The sequence below is a fragment of the Heptranchias perlo genome, chromosome 17, assembly GCF_035084215.1.
Source record: "Heptranchias perlo isolate sHepPer1 chromosome 17, sHepPer1.hap1, whole genome shotgun sequence".
Classification (NCBI taxonomy): Eukaryota; Metazoa; Chordata; class Chondrichthyes; order Hexanchiformes; family Hexanchidae; genus Heptranchias; species Heptranchias perlo.
Genome location: NC_090341.1, coordinates 60,574,428 through 60,591,173, shown reverse-complemented (window position 1 = coordinate 60,591,173; position 16,746 = coordinate 60,574,428). Strand labels below are relative to the sequence as shown.

Sequence of the window (16,746 nt, the reverse complement as noted above, 5' to 3'; positions counted from 1 at the left end):
AAGTCTTAACGCGCATCAAGGTAGATAAATCTCCGGGACCTGATGAAATGTATCCCAGGACGTTATGGGAGGTTAGGGAGGAAATTGCGGGTCCCCTAGCAGAGATATTTGAATCATCCACCGCTACAGGTGAGGTGCCTGAAGATTGGAGGCTAGCAAATGTTGTGCCTTTGTTTAAGAAGGGCGGCAGGGAAAAGCCTGGGAACTACAGACCAGTGAGCCTGACATCTGTAGTGGGTAAGTTGTTAGAGGGTATTCTGAGGGACAGGATCTACAGGCATTTGGAGAGGCAGGGACTAATTAGGAACAGTCAGCATGGTTTTGTGAGAGGAAAATCATGTCTCACGAATTTGATTGAGTTTTTTGAAGGGGTAACCAAGCAGATAGGTGAGGGCTGTGCAGTAGACGTGGTCTACATGGACTTCAGCAAAGCATTTGACAAGGTACCGCATGGTTGGTTGTTACATAAGGTTAAATCTCATGGGATCCAAGGTGAGGTAGCCAATTGGATACAAAATTGGCTTGACGACAGAAGACAGAGGGTGGTTGTAGAGGGTTGTTTTTCAAACTGAATGCCTGTGTCCAGCGGTGTGCCTCAGGGATCGGTGCTGGGTCCGCTGTTATTTGTTATTTATATTAATGATTTGGATGAGAATTTAGAAGGCATGGTTAGTAAGTTTGCAGATGACACCAAGATTGGTGGCATTGTGGACAGTGAAGAAGGTTATCTGGGATTGCAACGGGATCTTGATCAATTGGGCCACTGGGCCGATGAATGGCAGATGGAGTTTAATTTAGATAAATGTGAGGTGATGCATTTTGGTCGATCGAATCGGGCCAGGACCTACTCCGTTAATGGTAGGGCGTTGGGGAGAGTTATAGAACAAAGAGATCTAGGAGTACAGGTTCATAGCTCCTTGAAAGTGGAGTCACAGGTGGATAGGGTGGTGAAGAAGGCATTCGGCATGCTTGGTTTCATTGGTCAGAACATTGAATGCAGGAGTTGGGATGTCTTGTTGAAGTTGTTCAGGGCATTGGTGAGGCCACACTTGGAGTACTGTGTACAGTTCTGGTCACCCTATTATAGAAAGGATATTATTAAACTAGAAAGAGTGCAGAAAAGATTTACTAGGATGCTACCGGGACTTGATGGTTTGACTTACAGGGAGAGGTTAGACAGACTGGGACTTTTTTCCCTGGAGAGTAGGAGGTTAAGGGGTGACCTTATAGAAGTCTATAAAATAATGAGGGGCATAGATTAGGTCGATAGTCAAAATCTTTTCCCAAAGGTAGGGGAGTCTATAACGAGGGGGCACAGATTTAAGGTGAGAGGGGAGAGATACAAAAGGGTCCAGAGGGGCAATTTTTTCACTCAAAGGGTGGTGAGTGTCTGGAACGAGCTGCCAGAGGCAGTAGTAGAGGCGGGTACAATTTTGTCTTTTCAAAAGCATTTGGACAGTTACATGGGGAAGATGGGTATCGAGGGATATGGGCCAAGTGCAGGCAATTGGGACTAGCTTAGTGGTATAAACTGGGCGACATGGACATGTTGGGCCGAAGGGCCTGTTTCCATGTTGTAACTTCTATGATTCTATGATTCTATAAGCAAGAAGCTCACGTGCGTGCTGCCAGAGCTGGCGAGAAAGCGTCCACCTCAAGCCAATTCCTCCACAATTCAAACTGTGACTGGAACTAATAGGGACAATGGGAGTGACAATGGAGAGAGTTACCTGCACTCTTACTAATTTGATAATCTATGGGGATTGGTGAGGGGCTGCATTAACATGGAGCTAGCTCACAGAACCGTCAGTAGAAAATCAGTGCAGTTAGTGGGGACAAGGTGTAACTGCTGAGTTAGTGTAACCTGCAATGTGTGACCTGAACTCCAAGGACTTTTCCTTCTCTTCTCCGGGATCTGTTGGATTTACCAGTATGTGTGAATGGGACCGTCCTGTCTGAACAAATGGAAGAGCTCGTTTTCCAACTTCATGGTCCCGGCATGGAGCCTGCCCCCCTCCTCCCCGCCCGCCCAAGAGCACAGGCGAGAATCACCTCAGTTTACCAACCCATTTCAAATATTGGTCAGAAAACCATGCGCCTGAATTTTCTTCTATTTGTTCCATAAACTGAGGACAGAACATGGGACAAATATGCATTGAGTCATCCATGCCTTCAGGGAATCCCTTCGAGCACTTTGTTTTATTTCCAGACAGTTAGAATCATAGAATCATGGAATGGTTACAGCACAGAAGGAGGCCATTTGGCCCATTGAGCCCGTACCGGCTCTCTGCAAGAGCAATCTAGCTCGTCCCACTCCCCCGCCCTCTCCCCGTGGCCCTGAAAATGTTTTTCTTTCAAGTGCTTATCCAGTTCCCTTTTCAAGGCCATGATTGAGACTCCCTCCACCACCCCCTCGGGCAGTGCATTCCACCACTCGCTGTGTAAAAAAGTTTTTCCTCATGTCTGCTTTGGTTCTTTTGCCAATCACCTTAAATCTATGCCCTCTGGTTCTTGACCCTTCCACCAATGGGAACAGTTTCTCTCTATCTACTCTGTCTAGACCCTTCATGATTTTGAATACCTCGATCAAATCTCCTCTCAACCTTCTCTGTTCCAAGGAGAACAATCCCAGATTCTCAAGTCTATCCACGTAACTGAAGTCCCTCATCCCTGGAATCATTCTAGTAAATCTCTTCTGCACCCTCTCTGAGGTCTTCACATCTTTCCTAAAGTGCGGTGCCCAGAACTGGACACAATGCTCCACTTGTGGTCGAACCAGTGTTTTAGAACTATAGAAAAGATACAGCACAGAAGGGGGCCATTCAGTCCATTGTGTCCATGCCAGCTCGAAAACAACCAGGTGCCCATTCTGATCCCACCTTCCAGCACCCGGTCCGTAGCTCTGCAGCTTACAGCACTTTAGGTGCAGGTCCAGGTACTTTTTAAAAGAGTTGAGGGTCCCTGCCTCGACCACCAATTCGGGCAGCGAATTCCATACACCCACCACCCTCTGGGTAAAAAAGTTTTTCCTCATGTCCCCTCTAATCCTTCCGCCAATCAGCTTAAATCTATGTCCTCTAGTTCTTGAACTCTCCGCTAGGGGAAACAGGTACTTCCTGTCTACTCTATCTGGGCCTTTCATAATTTTATACACCTCAATCAAGTCTCCCCTCAGCCTCCTCTGCTCCAAGGAAAACAACCCCAGCCTATCCAATCTCTCCACGTAGCTGCAATTTTCAAGCCCTGGCAACATTCTTGTAAATCTTCTCTGCACTCTCTCCAAAGCAATTACGTCCTTCCTGTAGTTTGGTGACCAGAACTGTGCACAATACTCCAGCTGTGGCCTTACCAGCGTTTTATACAGTTCCATCATTACATCCCTGCTTTTGTATTCGATACCTCGGCTAATAACGGAGAGCATTCCGTATGCCTTCTTCACAACCTTATCTACCTGTACTGCCACCTTCAGGGACCTGTGCACATGCACTCCAAGGTCTCTCACTTCCTCGACCCCTCTCAATATATTCCCGTTTACTGCGTATTCCCTTTTACTGTTTGCCCTCCCTAAGTGCATTACCTCACACTTCTCCGGGTTGAACTCTATTTGCCCCATTTGTACTTCCAGTTGTGAGCAGGTGGAGCCAGAGTGCTGTTTGTGAACAGCAGTTGTGTATCTATTTGTGAGGAGGAGAGCTGCTGCTGATTGGAAAAGAATCATGCAAAGTATGGGGGGAGAAGAACGATAAAAATAATTATCTGTATATTAAATAACCACTGCACCAACTTTGTCCAATACTAACAAATTTTTTTATACAGAATATCTCTGCACTTTTTTTTTGCATTTCTTGCTTCCACCTCCAACCATTGACAATGTAAGAGCAACTGAACACCCTGCCCTGCACCCACCAACCCATTGATATCTTCTTGGAGTCTACAGCTGTCCTCTTCATTATCAACACGGCCAATTTTTGTGTCGTCTGCAAATTTTCCAATCATGCCTCCTACATTCATGGAAAGATAGAAAATAGGAGCAGGAGTAGGCCATTCAGTCCCTCAAGCCTGCTCTGCCATTTAATATGATCATGGCTGATCCTCTATCTCAATACCACATTCTCGCTCTCTCCCCATACCCCTTGATGCCTTTTGTTACCCCTTGATGCCCCACCCCTGTACACACGTCACTCTTCTCCCCCCATACTTTGCATGATTCTTTTCCAATCAGCAGCAGCTCTCCTTCTCCTCACAAATAGATACACAACTGCTGTTCACAAACAGCACTCTGGCTCCACCTGCTCACAACTGGAAGGCCATTCAAGTCCAAATCATTAATATATACCACAAACAGCAAGGGACCCAACACTGAGCCCTGTGGCACACCACTGGAAACGGATTTCATTCGCAAAGACATCCATCGACTTTTACCCTTTGTTTCCTGTTACTGAGCCAATTTTGGATCCAATTCGCCACATTTCCCTGTATCCCATGGGCTTTTACCTTTCTGACCAGTCTGCCATGAGGGACTTTGTTAAATGCCTTACTACAATCCATGTAGACAACATCCACTGCACTACCCTCATCAATCCTCCTTGTCACTTCCTCAAAGAATTTAATCAGATTTGTAAGGCATGACCTTCCCTGAACAAATCCATGCTGACTATCCCTGATTAAACCATGCCTTTCCAAGTGACAGTTTATCCTGTCTCTCAGTATTGATTCTAATAGTTTACCCACCACCGAGGTAAGAATGACCGGCCTATAATTGTTCGGCCTTTCCCTCGTACCCGTTTTAAACAATGGTATTACGTTTGCCGTCTTCCAGTCCTCCGGTACCTCTCCTGTATTTAGTGAGGATTGGAAAATGATCCTCAGAGCATCCGCTATTTCCTCCCTGGCTTCCTTCAATAGCCTAGGAAACAATCCATCCGGCCCTGGTGACTTATCAACTTTCAAGGATTCCAGTCCCTCTAGTACTTCCTCTCTCGTTATGTTTACCTTATCCAATATTTCACACCTCTCCTCTTCAACTACTACGTCCGGATCATCCCTTTCCTTTGTGAATACGGAGTCAAAATATTCATTTAAAACCCTATCCACATCCTCTGCTTCTACACACAAGTTACCCTCATCATCCCTGATAGGTCCCACCTTTTCCTTAGCTATCCTCTTGTTCTCAATGCACTGATAAAACATCTTTAGGTTTTCTTTAATCTTACTAGCTAATATCTTTTCATGCCCTCTCTTTGCTTTCCTCATTTCCTTTTTTACGTCATCCCTGTACTTTCGATACTCCTCTAGGCTTTCTGCAGTATTTAGTTTTCTGTGACAGTCATAAGCTTTCTTTTTCTGCTTTATCTTGCCCCGTATATTTCTAGACAACCAGGGGCTCTAAATTTGGCAGTGCCACCCTTTTTCTTTGAGGGGACGTGTCTGCATTGGACCTGTAGAATTTCACTTTTTAGTGCCTCCCACTGGCTTGCCACTGATTTCTCCTCAAGTAGTTGTGTCCAGTCCACTTCTGCCAAATCACCTTTTAGTTCTGTAAAATTTGCCTTCCCCCAATTTAAAACATTTCGGAATATAGGAACATAGGAACAGGAGGAGGCCATTCAGCCCCTCGTGCCTGCTCCACCATTTGATAAGATCATGGCTGATCTGTGATCTAACTCCATATACCTGCCTTTGGCCCATATCCCTTAATACCTTTGGTTGCCAAAAAGCTATCTATCTCAGATTTAAATTTAGCAATTGAGCTAGTATCAATTGCCGTTTGCGGAAGAGAGTTCCAAACTTCTACAACCCTTTGTATGTAGAAATGTTTTCTAATCTCACTCCTGAAAGTTCTGGCTCTAATTTTTAGACTGTGCCCCCTACTCCTAAAATCCCCAACCAGCGGAAATAGTTTCTCTCTATCCACCCTATCTGTTCCCCTTAATATCTTATAAACTTCAATTAGATCACCCCTTAACCTTCGAAACTCCAGAGAATACAACCCCAATTTGTGTAATCTCTCCTCGTAACTTAACCTTTGAAGTCCGGGTATCATTCCAGTAAACCTACGCTGCACTCCCTCCAAGGCCAATATGTCCTTCCGAAGGTGCGGTGCCCAGAACTGCTCTCAGTACTCCAGGTGCGGTCTAACCAGGGTTTTGTATAGCTGCAGCATAACTTCTGCCCCCTTGTACTCTAGTCCTCGAGATATAAAGGCCAAAAGGGATCTGGGGGTCCTAGTGCAAGAAAATCAAAAAGTTGGTATGCAGGTGCAGCAGGTGATCAAGAAAGCCAACGGAATGTTGGCTTTTATTGCTAGGGGGATAGAATATAAAAACAAGGAGGTATTGCTGCAGTTATATAAGGTATTGGTGAGACCGCACCTGGAATACTGCATACAATTTTGGTCTCCATACTTAAGAAAAGACATACTTGCTCTCGAGGCAGTACAAAGAAGGTTCACTCGGTTAATCCCGGGGATGAGGGGGCGGACATATGAGGAGAGGTTGAGTAGATTGGGACTCTACTCATTGGAGTTCAGAAGAATGAGAGGCGATCTTATTGAAACATATAAGATTGTGAAGGGGCTTGATCGGGTGGATGCAGTAAGGATGTTCCCAAAGATGGGTGAAACTAGAACTAGGGGGCATAATCTTAGAATAAGGGGCTGCTCTTTCAAAACTGAGATGAGGAGAAACTTCTTCACTCAGAGGGTGGTAGGTCTGTGGAATTTGCTGCCCCAGGAAGCTGTGGAAGCTACATCATTAGATAAATTTAAAACAGAAATAGACAGTTTCCTAGAAGTAAAGGGAATTAGGGGTTATGGGGAGCGGGCAGGAAATTGGACATGAAGCTGAGTTCGGATCGGTCAATGCCCTGTGGGTGGCGGAGAGGGCCCAGGGGCTATGTGGCCGGGTCCTGCTCCGACTTCTTGTGTTCTTTAGATTTGTGGTTGGGATCAGATCAGCCATGATCTTATTGAATGGCGGAGCAGGCTCGAGGGTCGGATTGGCCTACTCCTGCTCCAATTTCTTATGTTCTTATGTTCTTATAACATTCCATTAGCTTTATTGATTATTTTCTGCACCTGTTCATGACACTTCAATGATCTATGTACCTGAACCCCAAAGTCCCTTTGGACATCCACTGTTTTTAACTTTTTACCATTTAGAAAGTACCCTGTTTTATCCTTTTTTGATCCAAAGTGGATGACCTCACATTTGTCCACATTGAATTCCATTTGCCATAGTTTTGCCCATTCACCTAATCTAACAATATCCCTTTGTAGTTTTATGTTTTCATCTACACTGCTTACAATGCCACCAATCTTTGTGTCATCGGCAAACTTAGATATGAGACTTTCTATGCCTTCATCTAAGTCGTTAATAAATATGGTGAATAATTGAGGCCCCAAGACAGATCCCTGCGAGACTCCACTAGTCACATCCTGCCAATGTGAGTACCTAACCATTATCCCTACTCTCTGTCGCCTTTCGCTCAGCCAACTTCCTAACCAAGTCCGTACTTTTCCCTTGATTCCATGGGCTTCTATCTTAGCTAACAATCTCTTATGTGGGACTTTCTCAAATGCCTTCTGGAAGTCCATATGAATAACATCCATTGACATTCCCCTGTCCACTACTTTAGTCACCTCTTCAAAAAATTCAATCAGGTTTGTCAGGCACGACCTACCTTTCACAAATCCATGCTGGCTCTCTCTGATTAACTGAAAATTCTCGAGGTGTTCAGTCACCCTATCCTTAATTATAGACTCCAGCATTTTCCCCACAACAGATGTTAGGCCTGGTTTCCCTCTCTCTCCTTTCTTCAAAAGCGGAGTGGCATTTGCAATTTTCCAATCGAGAGGGACAGTTCCTGAATTGAGAGAACTTTGAAAGATTATAGTCAGGGCATCTGCAATGTGCTCACCTACTTCCTTTAAAACCCTGGGATGGAAACCATCTGGTCCTGGAGATTTGTCACTCTTTAGTGCAATTATTTTCTTCATTACTGTTGCTTTACTTATGTTAATTTTATTGAGTCCCTGTCCCCGATTCAATATTAGTTTTCTTGAGATTTCCAGCATGCTATCCTCCTTTTTTACTGTAAATACTGACGCAAAGTTTTTTGAAGGGGTAACCAAGAAGATAGATGAGGGCTGTGCAGTAGACGTGGTCTACATGGACTTTAGCAAAGCCTTTGACAAGGTACCGCATGGTAGGTTGTTACATAAGGTTAAATCTCACGAGATCCAAGGTGAGGTAGCCAATTGGATACAAAATTGGATTGACGACAGAAGACAGAGGGTGGTTGTAGAGGGTTGTTTTTCAAACTGGAGTCCTGTGACCAGCAGTGTGCCTCAGGGATCGGTGCTGGGTCCGCTGTTATTTGTTCTTTATATTAATGATTTGGATGAGAATTTAGGAGGCATGGTTAGTAAGTTTGCAGATGACACCAAGATTGGTGGCATTGTGGACAGTGAAGAAGGTTATCTAGGATTGCAACGGGATCTTGATCAATTGGGCCAGTGGGCCGATGAATGGCAGATGGAGTTTAATTTTGATAAATGTGAGGTGATGCATTTTGGGAGATCGAATCGGGCCAGGACCTACTCCGTTAATGGTAGGGCGTTGGGGAGAGTTATAGAACAAAGAGATCTAGGAGTACAGATTCATAGCTCCTTGAAAGTGGAGTCACAGGTGGATAGGGTGGTGAAGAAGGCATTCGGCATGCTTGGTTTCATTGGTCAGAACATTGAATACAGGAGTTGGGATGTCTTGTTGAAGTTGTACAAGACATTAGTAGGGCCACACTTGGAGTACTGTGTATAGTTCTGGTCACCCTACTATAGAAAGGATATTATTAAACTAGAAAGAGTGCAGAAAAGATTTACTAGGATGCTACCGGGACTTGATGGTTTGACTTATAGGGAGAGGTTGGATAGACTGAGACTTTTTTCCCTGGAGAGTAGGAGGTTTAGGGGTGATCTTATAGAAGTCTATAAAATAATGAGGGGCATAGATAAGGTAGATAGTCAAAATCTTTTCCCAAAGGTAGGGGAGTCTATAACGAGGGGGCATAGATTTAAGGTGAGAGGGGAGAGATACAAAAGGGTCCAGAGGGGCAATTTTTTCACTCAAAGGGTGGTGAGTGTCTGGAACGAGCTGCCAGAGGCAGTAGTAGAGGCGGGTACAATTTTGTCTTTTAAAAAGCATTTGGACAGTTACATGGGTAAGATGGGTATAGAGGGATATGGGCCAAGTGCAGGCAATTGGGACTAGCTTAGTGGTATAAACTGGGCGACATGGACATGTTGGGCCAAAGGGCCTGTTTCCATGTTGTAAACTTCTATGATTCTTCATGATTCTACAAAGTAATTATTCAATATGTCCACCATTTCCCCATTGTCAATGACAATATCCCCACTTTCAGTTTTTAAGGGGCCAACACTGCTCCTGACCACCCTCTTTTTCCTAATATAACTGTAAAAGTTCTTTGTATTGGTTTTGATATCCCTTGCAAGTTTCTTTTCATACTCTCTTTTTGCAGCTCTTACTATCTGTTTTGTGACCCTTTGTTGATCTTTGTATCTTTCCCATTCGCCAGGATCTGTGCCATTTTTTGCCTTTTTGTATGCCCTTTCCTTATGTCTTATACTGTCCCTTACCTCTTTAGTTGTCCATGGCTATTTTTTTTGGCAAGTAGAGTTCTTGCCCCTCAGGGGTATAAACCGATTCTGTATCAGGTTAAATTTTTGTTTAAACATTTCCCACTGATCATCAGTCGTTTTACCCATTAACAGATTTGCCCAGTTTACTGTGGACAGTCTCTGTCTCATCCCATTGAAGTCGGCCTTACCCAAGTCTAGAATCTTAGCAGCTGACTCACTTTTTTCCCTTTCAAACACTACATTGAACTCAATCATGTTATGATCGCTATTGGATAGATGTTCACGCACAGTTAAGCTGTTAACTAAATCTGGTTCATTACTCATTACTAAATCTCGTATGGCTTGCCCCCTTGTTGCCTCTCGGACATACTGCTGTAGAAAACTATCCCGAACACACTCAAGAAATTCACTACCTTTCTGACAGTTGCTAGTCTGCTTTTCCCAATCTATGTGAAGGTTAAAGTCCCCCATTAAGACCACTATGCCTTTCTTACACACTTGTCTAATTTCTGCATTTATACAATCGAGCACTTCAGAGCTGCTGCCAGGGGTCCTATACACAACTCCCACTATAGTCTTAGATCCTTTCCTATTTCTCAATTCAACCCATAAGGTCTCTGTTGGCTGCTTACTCCTCGTTATATCCTCCTTTATCATTGAAGTGATTTCATCTCTAATCACTAAGGCTACTCCTCCCCCTCTTCCATTTTCCCTATGTCTTCTGTAGACCTTATAACCTGGTATATTTAGTTCCCAATCCTGACCATCCTGCAGCCATGTCTCAGTAATAGCCATCATGTCATACCCTCCAATTTGAATTTGAACCTGTAGTTCATTTAATTTATTCCTTATACTCCGTGCATTTGTATATAGAACTCTTAGTTGGGCCACACACCCTAGCCTGTCCTTCAGCTTTGATGCTGGGTTAATCGCCTTACGCCTTCTAGTTTTCACTTTATCTGTAGTGCCTAAAGTACACTTTCTTTCTGCTGCTCTACGCTTATCCCTTTCACTCATTCTTGAACAACTATTTGTACTATTTGTATTGTAAATTTCCCCTGGGCCTTCCCCTCTCTTGCTGCTCTCAACTTTACTCCCTTCTGACTCCCCGCTCAGGTTCTCATCCCCCTGCCACTCTAGTTTAAACCTTCCCCAACAGCACTAGCAAACACCCCCGCGAGGACATTGGTCCCGGTCCTGCTTGGGTGTAACCCGTCTCGCTTGTACAGGTCCCAATGTCCCAGGAATCTAAATCCCTCCCTCCTACACCATCCCTGCAGCCACGCATTCATCCTGTCTATTCTCCTGTTCCTATACTCACTAGCACGTGGCACTGGTAGTAATCCTGAGATCACTACCTTTGAGGTCCTGCTTTTTAATTTATCTCCTAACTCCTTAAATTCACCTTGCAGGACCTCATCCCTTTTTTTACCTGTGTCGTTGGTACCAATATGGACCACGACTACTGGCTGTTCACCCTCTCCCTCCAGAATGCCCTGCAGCCGCTCCGTGACATCCTTGACCCTAGCACCAGGGAGGCAACATACCATCCTGGAGTCACGTTTGCGGCTGCAGAAACGCCTATCTGTTCCCCTTACAATGGAATCCCCGATCACTATAGCCCTGCCACTCTTCTTCCTCCCCTCCTGTGCAGCAGAGCCACCCGTGGTGCCCCGAACTTGGCTCTTGCTGCTTTCCCCTGATAAGCCATCTCCCCCAACAGTATCCAAAGCAGAATATCTGTTTGAGAGGGAGATGGCCTCAGGGGACTCCTGCTCTACCTGCCTAGTCCTTTTACTCTGCCTGGCGGTCACCCATTTCCTTTCTGCCTGTGTAATCTTTACCTGCGGTGTGACCACCTCACTGAACGTGCTATCCACAATAATCTCAGCATCGCGGATGCTCCACAGTGAATCCACCCGCTGCTCCAGCTCCGAAATGCGGTTTGCCAGTAGCTGTAGCTGGACACACTTCCTGCACACATGGTCGCCAGGGACACCGGTAGTGTCCATGACTTCCCACATAGTGCAGGAGGAGCATATCACGGGTGCGAGCTGTACTGGCATTACTTGCCTTAGATTTACACTGCGTTCACCTCTCAGACTCTCCTCCCGCTCTCGGTCTCTCCTTTTATACTGTCCTCACCTCTCGGACTCTCCTGCCTCACCTGTGACGTCGCACAGTAGTCGTCTCTTGTTGCAGGTCTGCTGCTGCTTCTATCCCCACTCTCAGTCTTCTGCTGCTCAAGTCCGCTGCTGCTCTGCGGAAAAAGTTAGGAAAAGCACGGCAAAGCAGCACCTTCCTCCCCCACTTCACCGAACTCCCACACTCACCAAACTCTCAGCTTTCTCACTCGGTGCTCCGTTGCACTTACTCCTGATCTGTCCTTTTCCATAATAATGTTAAAACTAACTGAATTGTGGTCACTATCCCCAATATGGGCGGAGATTTGGCAGATGCAATACAATATTGGAAAATGTGAGATTATGCACTTTGGCAGGAAAAATCAGAGAGCAAGTTATTATCTTAATGGCAAGAAACTGGGAAGTACTGCAGTACAAAGGGATCTGGGGGTCCGAGTGCAAGAAAATCAAAAGGTTAGTATGCAGGTGCAGCAGGTGATCAAGAAGGCCAACGGAATGTTGGCTTTTATTGCTAGGGGGATAGAATATAAAGACAGGGAGGTATTGCTGCAGTTATATAAGGTATTGGTGAGACCGCACCTGGAATACTGCATACAGTTTTGGTGTTCATACTTAAGAAAAGACATACTTGCTCTCGAGGAAGTACAAAGAAGGTTCACTCGGTTAATCCTGGGGATGAGGGGACAGACATATGAGGAGAGGTTGAGTAGATTGGGACTCTACTCATTGGAGTTCAGAAGAATGAGAGGCGATCTTATTGAAACATATAAGATTGTGAAGGGGCTTGATCGGGTGGATGCAGTAAGGATGTTCCCAAAGATGGGTGAAACTAGAACTAGGGGGCATAATCTTAGAATAAGGGGCTGCTCTTTCAAAACTGAGATGAGGAGAAACTTCTTCACTCAGAGGGTGGTAGGTCTGTGGAATTTGCTGCCCCAGGAAGCTGTGGAAGTGACATCATTAAATAAATTTAAAACAGAAATCGACAGTTTCCGACAAGTAAAGGGAATTAGGGGTTATGGGGAGCGGGCAGGAAATTGGACATGAATTTAAATTTGTGGTTAGGATCAGATCAGCCATGATCTTATTGAATGGCGGAGCAGGCTCGAGGGGCCGATTGGCCTACTCCTGCTCCTATTTCTTATGTTCTTATGTTCTTATATGGTCACCCATTGTCACGTCATCCACTTGCCCATCTTAATTTCCCAGGACTAAATCTAGAATTGCATCCCCTCTTGTTGGGCTTGTCACGCACTGGCTAAAAAAGTTCTCCTGGACACTGATCAAGAATTTTGTGCCCTCTGTGCCCCTCACAATGTTTGAATCCCACTTGATGTTCGGGTAGTTGAAGTCCCCTACTATTATTGCCCTCTTATTTTTGCACTCAGAAATTTGCCGACATATTTGTTCTTCTATCTCCCTTTCGCTATTCGGGGGTCTATAGTACACTCCTAGTAGTGTGACTGCCCCCTTTTTATTTCTTAGCTCCACCCATATGGCCTCGATTGATGATCCATTTAGCATATCATCCCTTCTCACAACTGTAATTGATTCTTTAACCAATAATGTTACCCCCCCCCTCCTTTTTTGTCACCCACTCTATCCTGCCTGAAAACTCTATATCCAGGGATATTGAACTGCCAATTATTCCCCTCTTTAAGCCAGGTTTCCGTTATAGCAATGATATCATGCTGCCACGTGTCTATCTGTGCCCTTAGCTCATCTGCTTTGTTTGTAATACTCCTTGCATTGAAGTATATACCCTTTAACCCCGTCAAATTCCTGTGCTGAACACTATTTAACCTTTGCTTCTTTTGCCTTTCTGAGTCGCTAACTATGTCACTAACTGCTTTTCTACTTCCTGTTTCCTGGTCTGAATTTGTCCTATCTGTACCTGCCCTTTGGTTCCCATCCCCCTGCCATACTAGTTTAAACCCTCCCCAACAGAACGGGCAAATGCCCCCGCGAGGATATTGGTCCCGGTTCTGCTTGGGTGCAACCCGTCCAGCTTGTACAGGTCCCGCCTTTCCCAGAATCAGTCCCAATGCCTCAGGAATTTATACCCCTCCCTCCTACACCATCTCTCAAGCCACGCATTCATCTGGTCTATTCTCCTATTTCTGCTCTCACTAGCACGTGGCACTGGGAGTAATCCTGAGATTACTACCTTAGAGGTCCTGCTTTTTAATTTATTTCCTAACTCCCTATATTCTGCTTGCAGGACCTTATCCCTTTTTTTTAACAAAGGTTTTATAAAGGTACATCATGACTTCCTTGCTTCTGTACTCTATGCCTCTATTTATAAAGCCCAGGATCCTGTATGCTTTTTTAACCGCTTTCTCAACCTGCCCTGCAACGACCTGTGCACATATACCCCCAGGTCTCTCTGTTCCTGCACCCTCTTTAGAATTGTATCCTTTAGTTTATATTGCCTCTCCTCGTTCTTCCTACCAAAATGTATCACTTCGCACTTCGCTGCGTTAAACTTCATCAGCCACGTGTCCGCCCATTCCACCAGCCTGTCTATATCCTCTTGAAGTCTATCATTATCCCCCTCACTGTTCACTACCCTTCCAAGTTTTGTGTCATCTGCAAATTTTGAAATTGTGCTCTGTACACCCAAGTCCAAGTCATTAATATATATCAAGAAAAGCAGTGGTCCCAGCACTGACCCCTGGGGAACACCACTGTACACCTCCCTCCAGTCTGAAAAACAACCGTTCACCACTACTCTCTGTTTCCTGTCCCTTAGCCAATTTCGTATCCATGCTGTTACTGCCCCTTTTATTCCATGGGCTTCAACTTTGCTGACAAGCCTATTATGTGGCATTTTATCAAAGGCCTTTTGAAAGTCCATATACACCACATCAATTGCACTGCCCTCATCGACCCTCTCTGTTACCTCATCACTCCCAGTTTGTCTTTAACAAATCCGTGCTGGCTTTTGTTTATTGATCCACACTCGTCCAAGTGACTATTAATTTTGTCCCTGATTATCATTTCTAAAAGTTTCCCCACCACTGAGGTTAAACTGACTGGCCTGTAGTTGCTGGGTTTATCCTTACACCTTTTTTTGAACGAGGGTGTAACATTTACAATTCTCCAGTCCTCTGGCACCTCCCGTATCTACGGATGTTTGGAAGATTATGGCCAGTACCTCCGCAATTTCCACCCTTACTTCCCTCAGCAACCTAGGATGCATCCCATCCGGACCGGGTGACTTATCTACTTTAAGTACAGCCAGCCTTTCCAATACCTCTTCTTTATCAATTTTTAGCCCATCCAGTATCTCGACTATATCTTCCTTTACTGTGACTCTGGATTTTCAGACTGAAAGTATTTGCACAGTGTAAATCCTCAAGGACGTGCTGACAGCTTCAGATGACACGTCCCAGAAGGACCAATGGGAATTCTTCAGGACATGAAACTTGAAACACTGAAATGACTGGCAGGGGTGGGGATTAGGGTTGCACTTACTCCTTTCCTCTGGACTCTGAGGCCATCCAGAACACATCAGGAGTATTTTTTTGAATTCTGATTGAACAACACTCACTCAAGTTAATGTTTAACGGTCTCTTAAGTGTCTGGATGATTCATTCTCAGTATCTGAAAAGACTTACTGCAAAAAGATTTTAAATGTTTTGGAATGTATGAGAGATTAATGTTAATTGCCATTTTAATGCATCTCGTGTGTTACAGGAGTATTTGGATGTTCTGGGACGTCCCATGGTGATGGCAGGGAGTAAAGCCCAAGAGGTTCAGTGGACCAATGTCTATCAGGACGCTTTGGTAAGAGTGCTTTGGAGTGGGATGTGGATCAAAGTCTTTACATGGAGTCTTCCTTCCATTGAAATGGGAATAGAGTTGGAAGTCAGACCAATTGAGCTAAGGGCATTTGACCTCCCCGGTGACGCTGAGAGTGAAGTCACTGTGTATCACTGAGAGTGAAGGCACTGTGTATCACTGAGAGTGAAGGCACTGTGTATCACTGGGAGTGAAGGCACTGTGTATCACTGAGAGTGAAGGCACTGTGTATCACTGAGAGTGAAGGCACTGTGTATCACGGAGAGTGAAGGCACTGTGTATCACTGGGAGTGAAGAAACTGTGTATCACTGAGAGTGAAGGCACTGTGTATCACTGAGAGTGAAGGCACTGTGTATCACTGAGAGTGAAGGCACTGTGTATCACTGGGAGTGAAGGCACTGTGTATCACTGAGAGTGAAGGCTCTGTGTATCACTGAGAGTGAAGGCACTGTGTATCACTGAGAGTGAAGGCACTGTGTATCACTGGGAGTGAAGGCACTGTGTATCACTGGGAGTGAAGGCACTGTGTATCACTGAGAGTGAAGGCACTGTGTATCACTGGGAGTGAAGGCACTGTGTATCACTGGGAGTGAAGGCACTGTGTATCACTGAGAGTGAAGGCACTGTGTATCACTGGGAGTGAAGGCACTGTGTATCACTGGGAGTGAAGGCACTGTGTATCACTGAGAGTGAAGGCACTGTGTATCACTGGGAGTGAAGGCACTGTGTATCACTGGGAGTGAAGGCACTGTGTATCACTGAGAGTGAAGGCACTGTGTATCACTGGGAGTGAAGGCACTGTGTATCACTGGGAGTGAAGGCACTGTGTATCACTGAGAGTGAAGGCACTGTGTATCACTGAGAGTGAAGGCACTGTGTATCACTGAGAGTGAAGGCACTGTGTATCAGTGAGAGTGAAGGCACTGTGTATCACTGAGAGTGAACGCACTGTGTATCACTGGGAGTGAAGGCACTGTGTATCAGTGAGAGTGAAGGCACTGTGTATCACTGAGAGTGAAGGCACTGTGTATCACTGGGAGTGAAGGCACTGTGTATCACTGAGAGTGAAGGCACTGTGTATCACTGAGAGTGAAGGCACTGTGTATCACTGAGAGTGAAGGCACTGTGTATCACTGGGA

At 45.1% G+C, this 16,746-nt stretch overlaps 1 protein-coding gene across 2 annotated transcripts in view; it reads left to right on the top strand.

The window, feature by feature from the left end:
* cacna2d2a (calcium channel, voltage-dependent, alpha 2/delta subunit 2a) overlaps positions 1 to 16,746 on the top strand; it is a 1,119,650-nt gene that overhangs the window by 894,250 nt on the left and 208,654 nt on the right. For both annotated transcript variants that reach the window (XM_067999049.1, XM_067999048.1), the window contains exon 14: positions 15,502 to 15,591. In XM_067999049.1, coding sequence (XP_067855150.1) covers positions 15,502 to 15,591 — 90 coding nt within the window. The remainder of the gene's footprint in view (positions 1 to 15,501; positions 15,592 to 16,746) is intronic.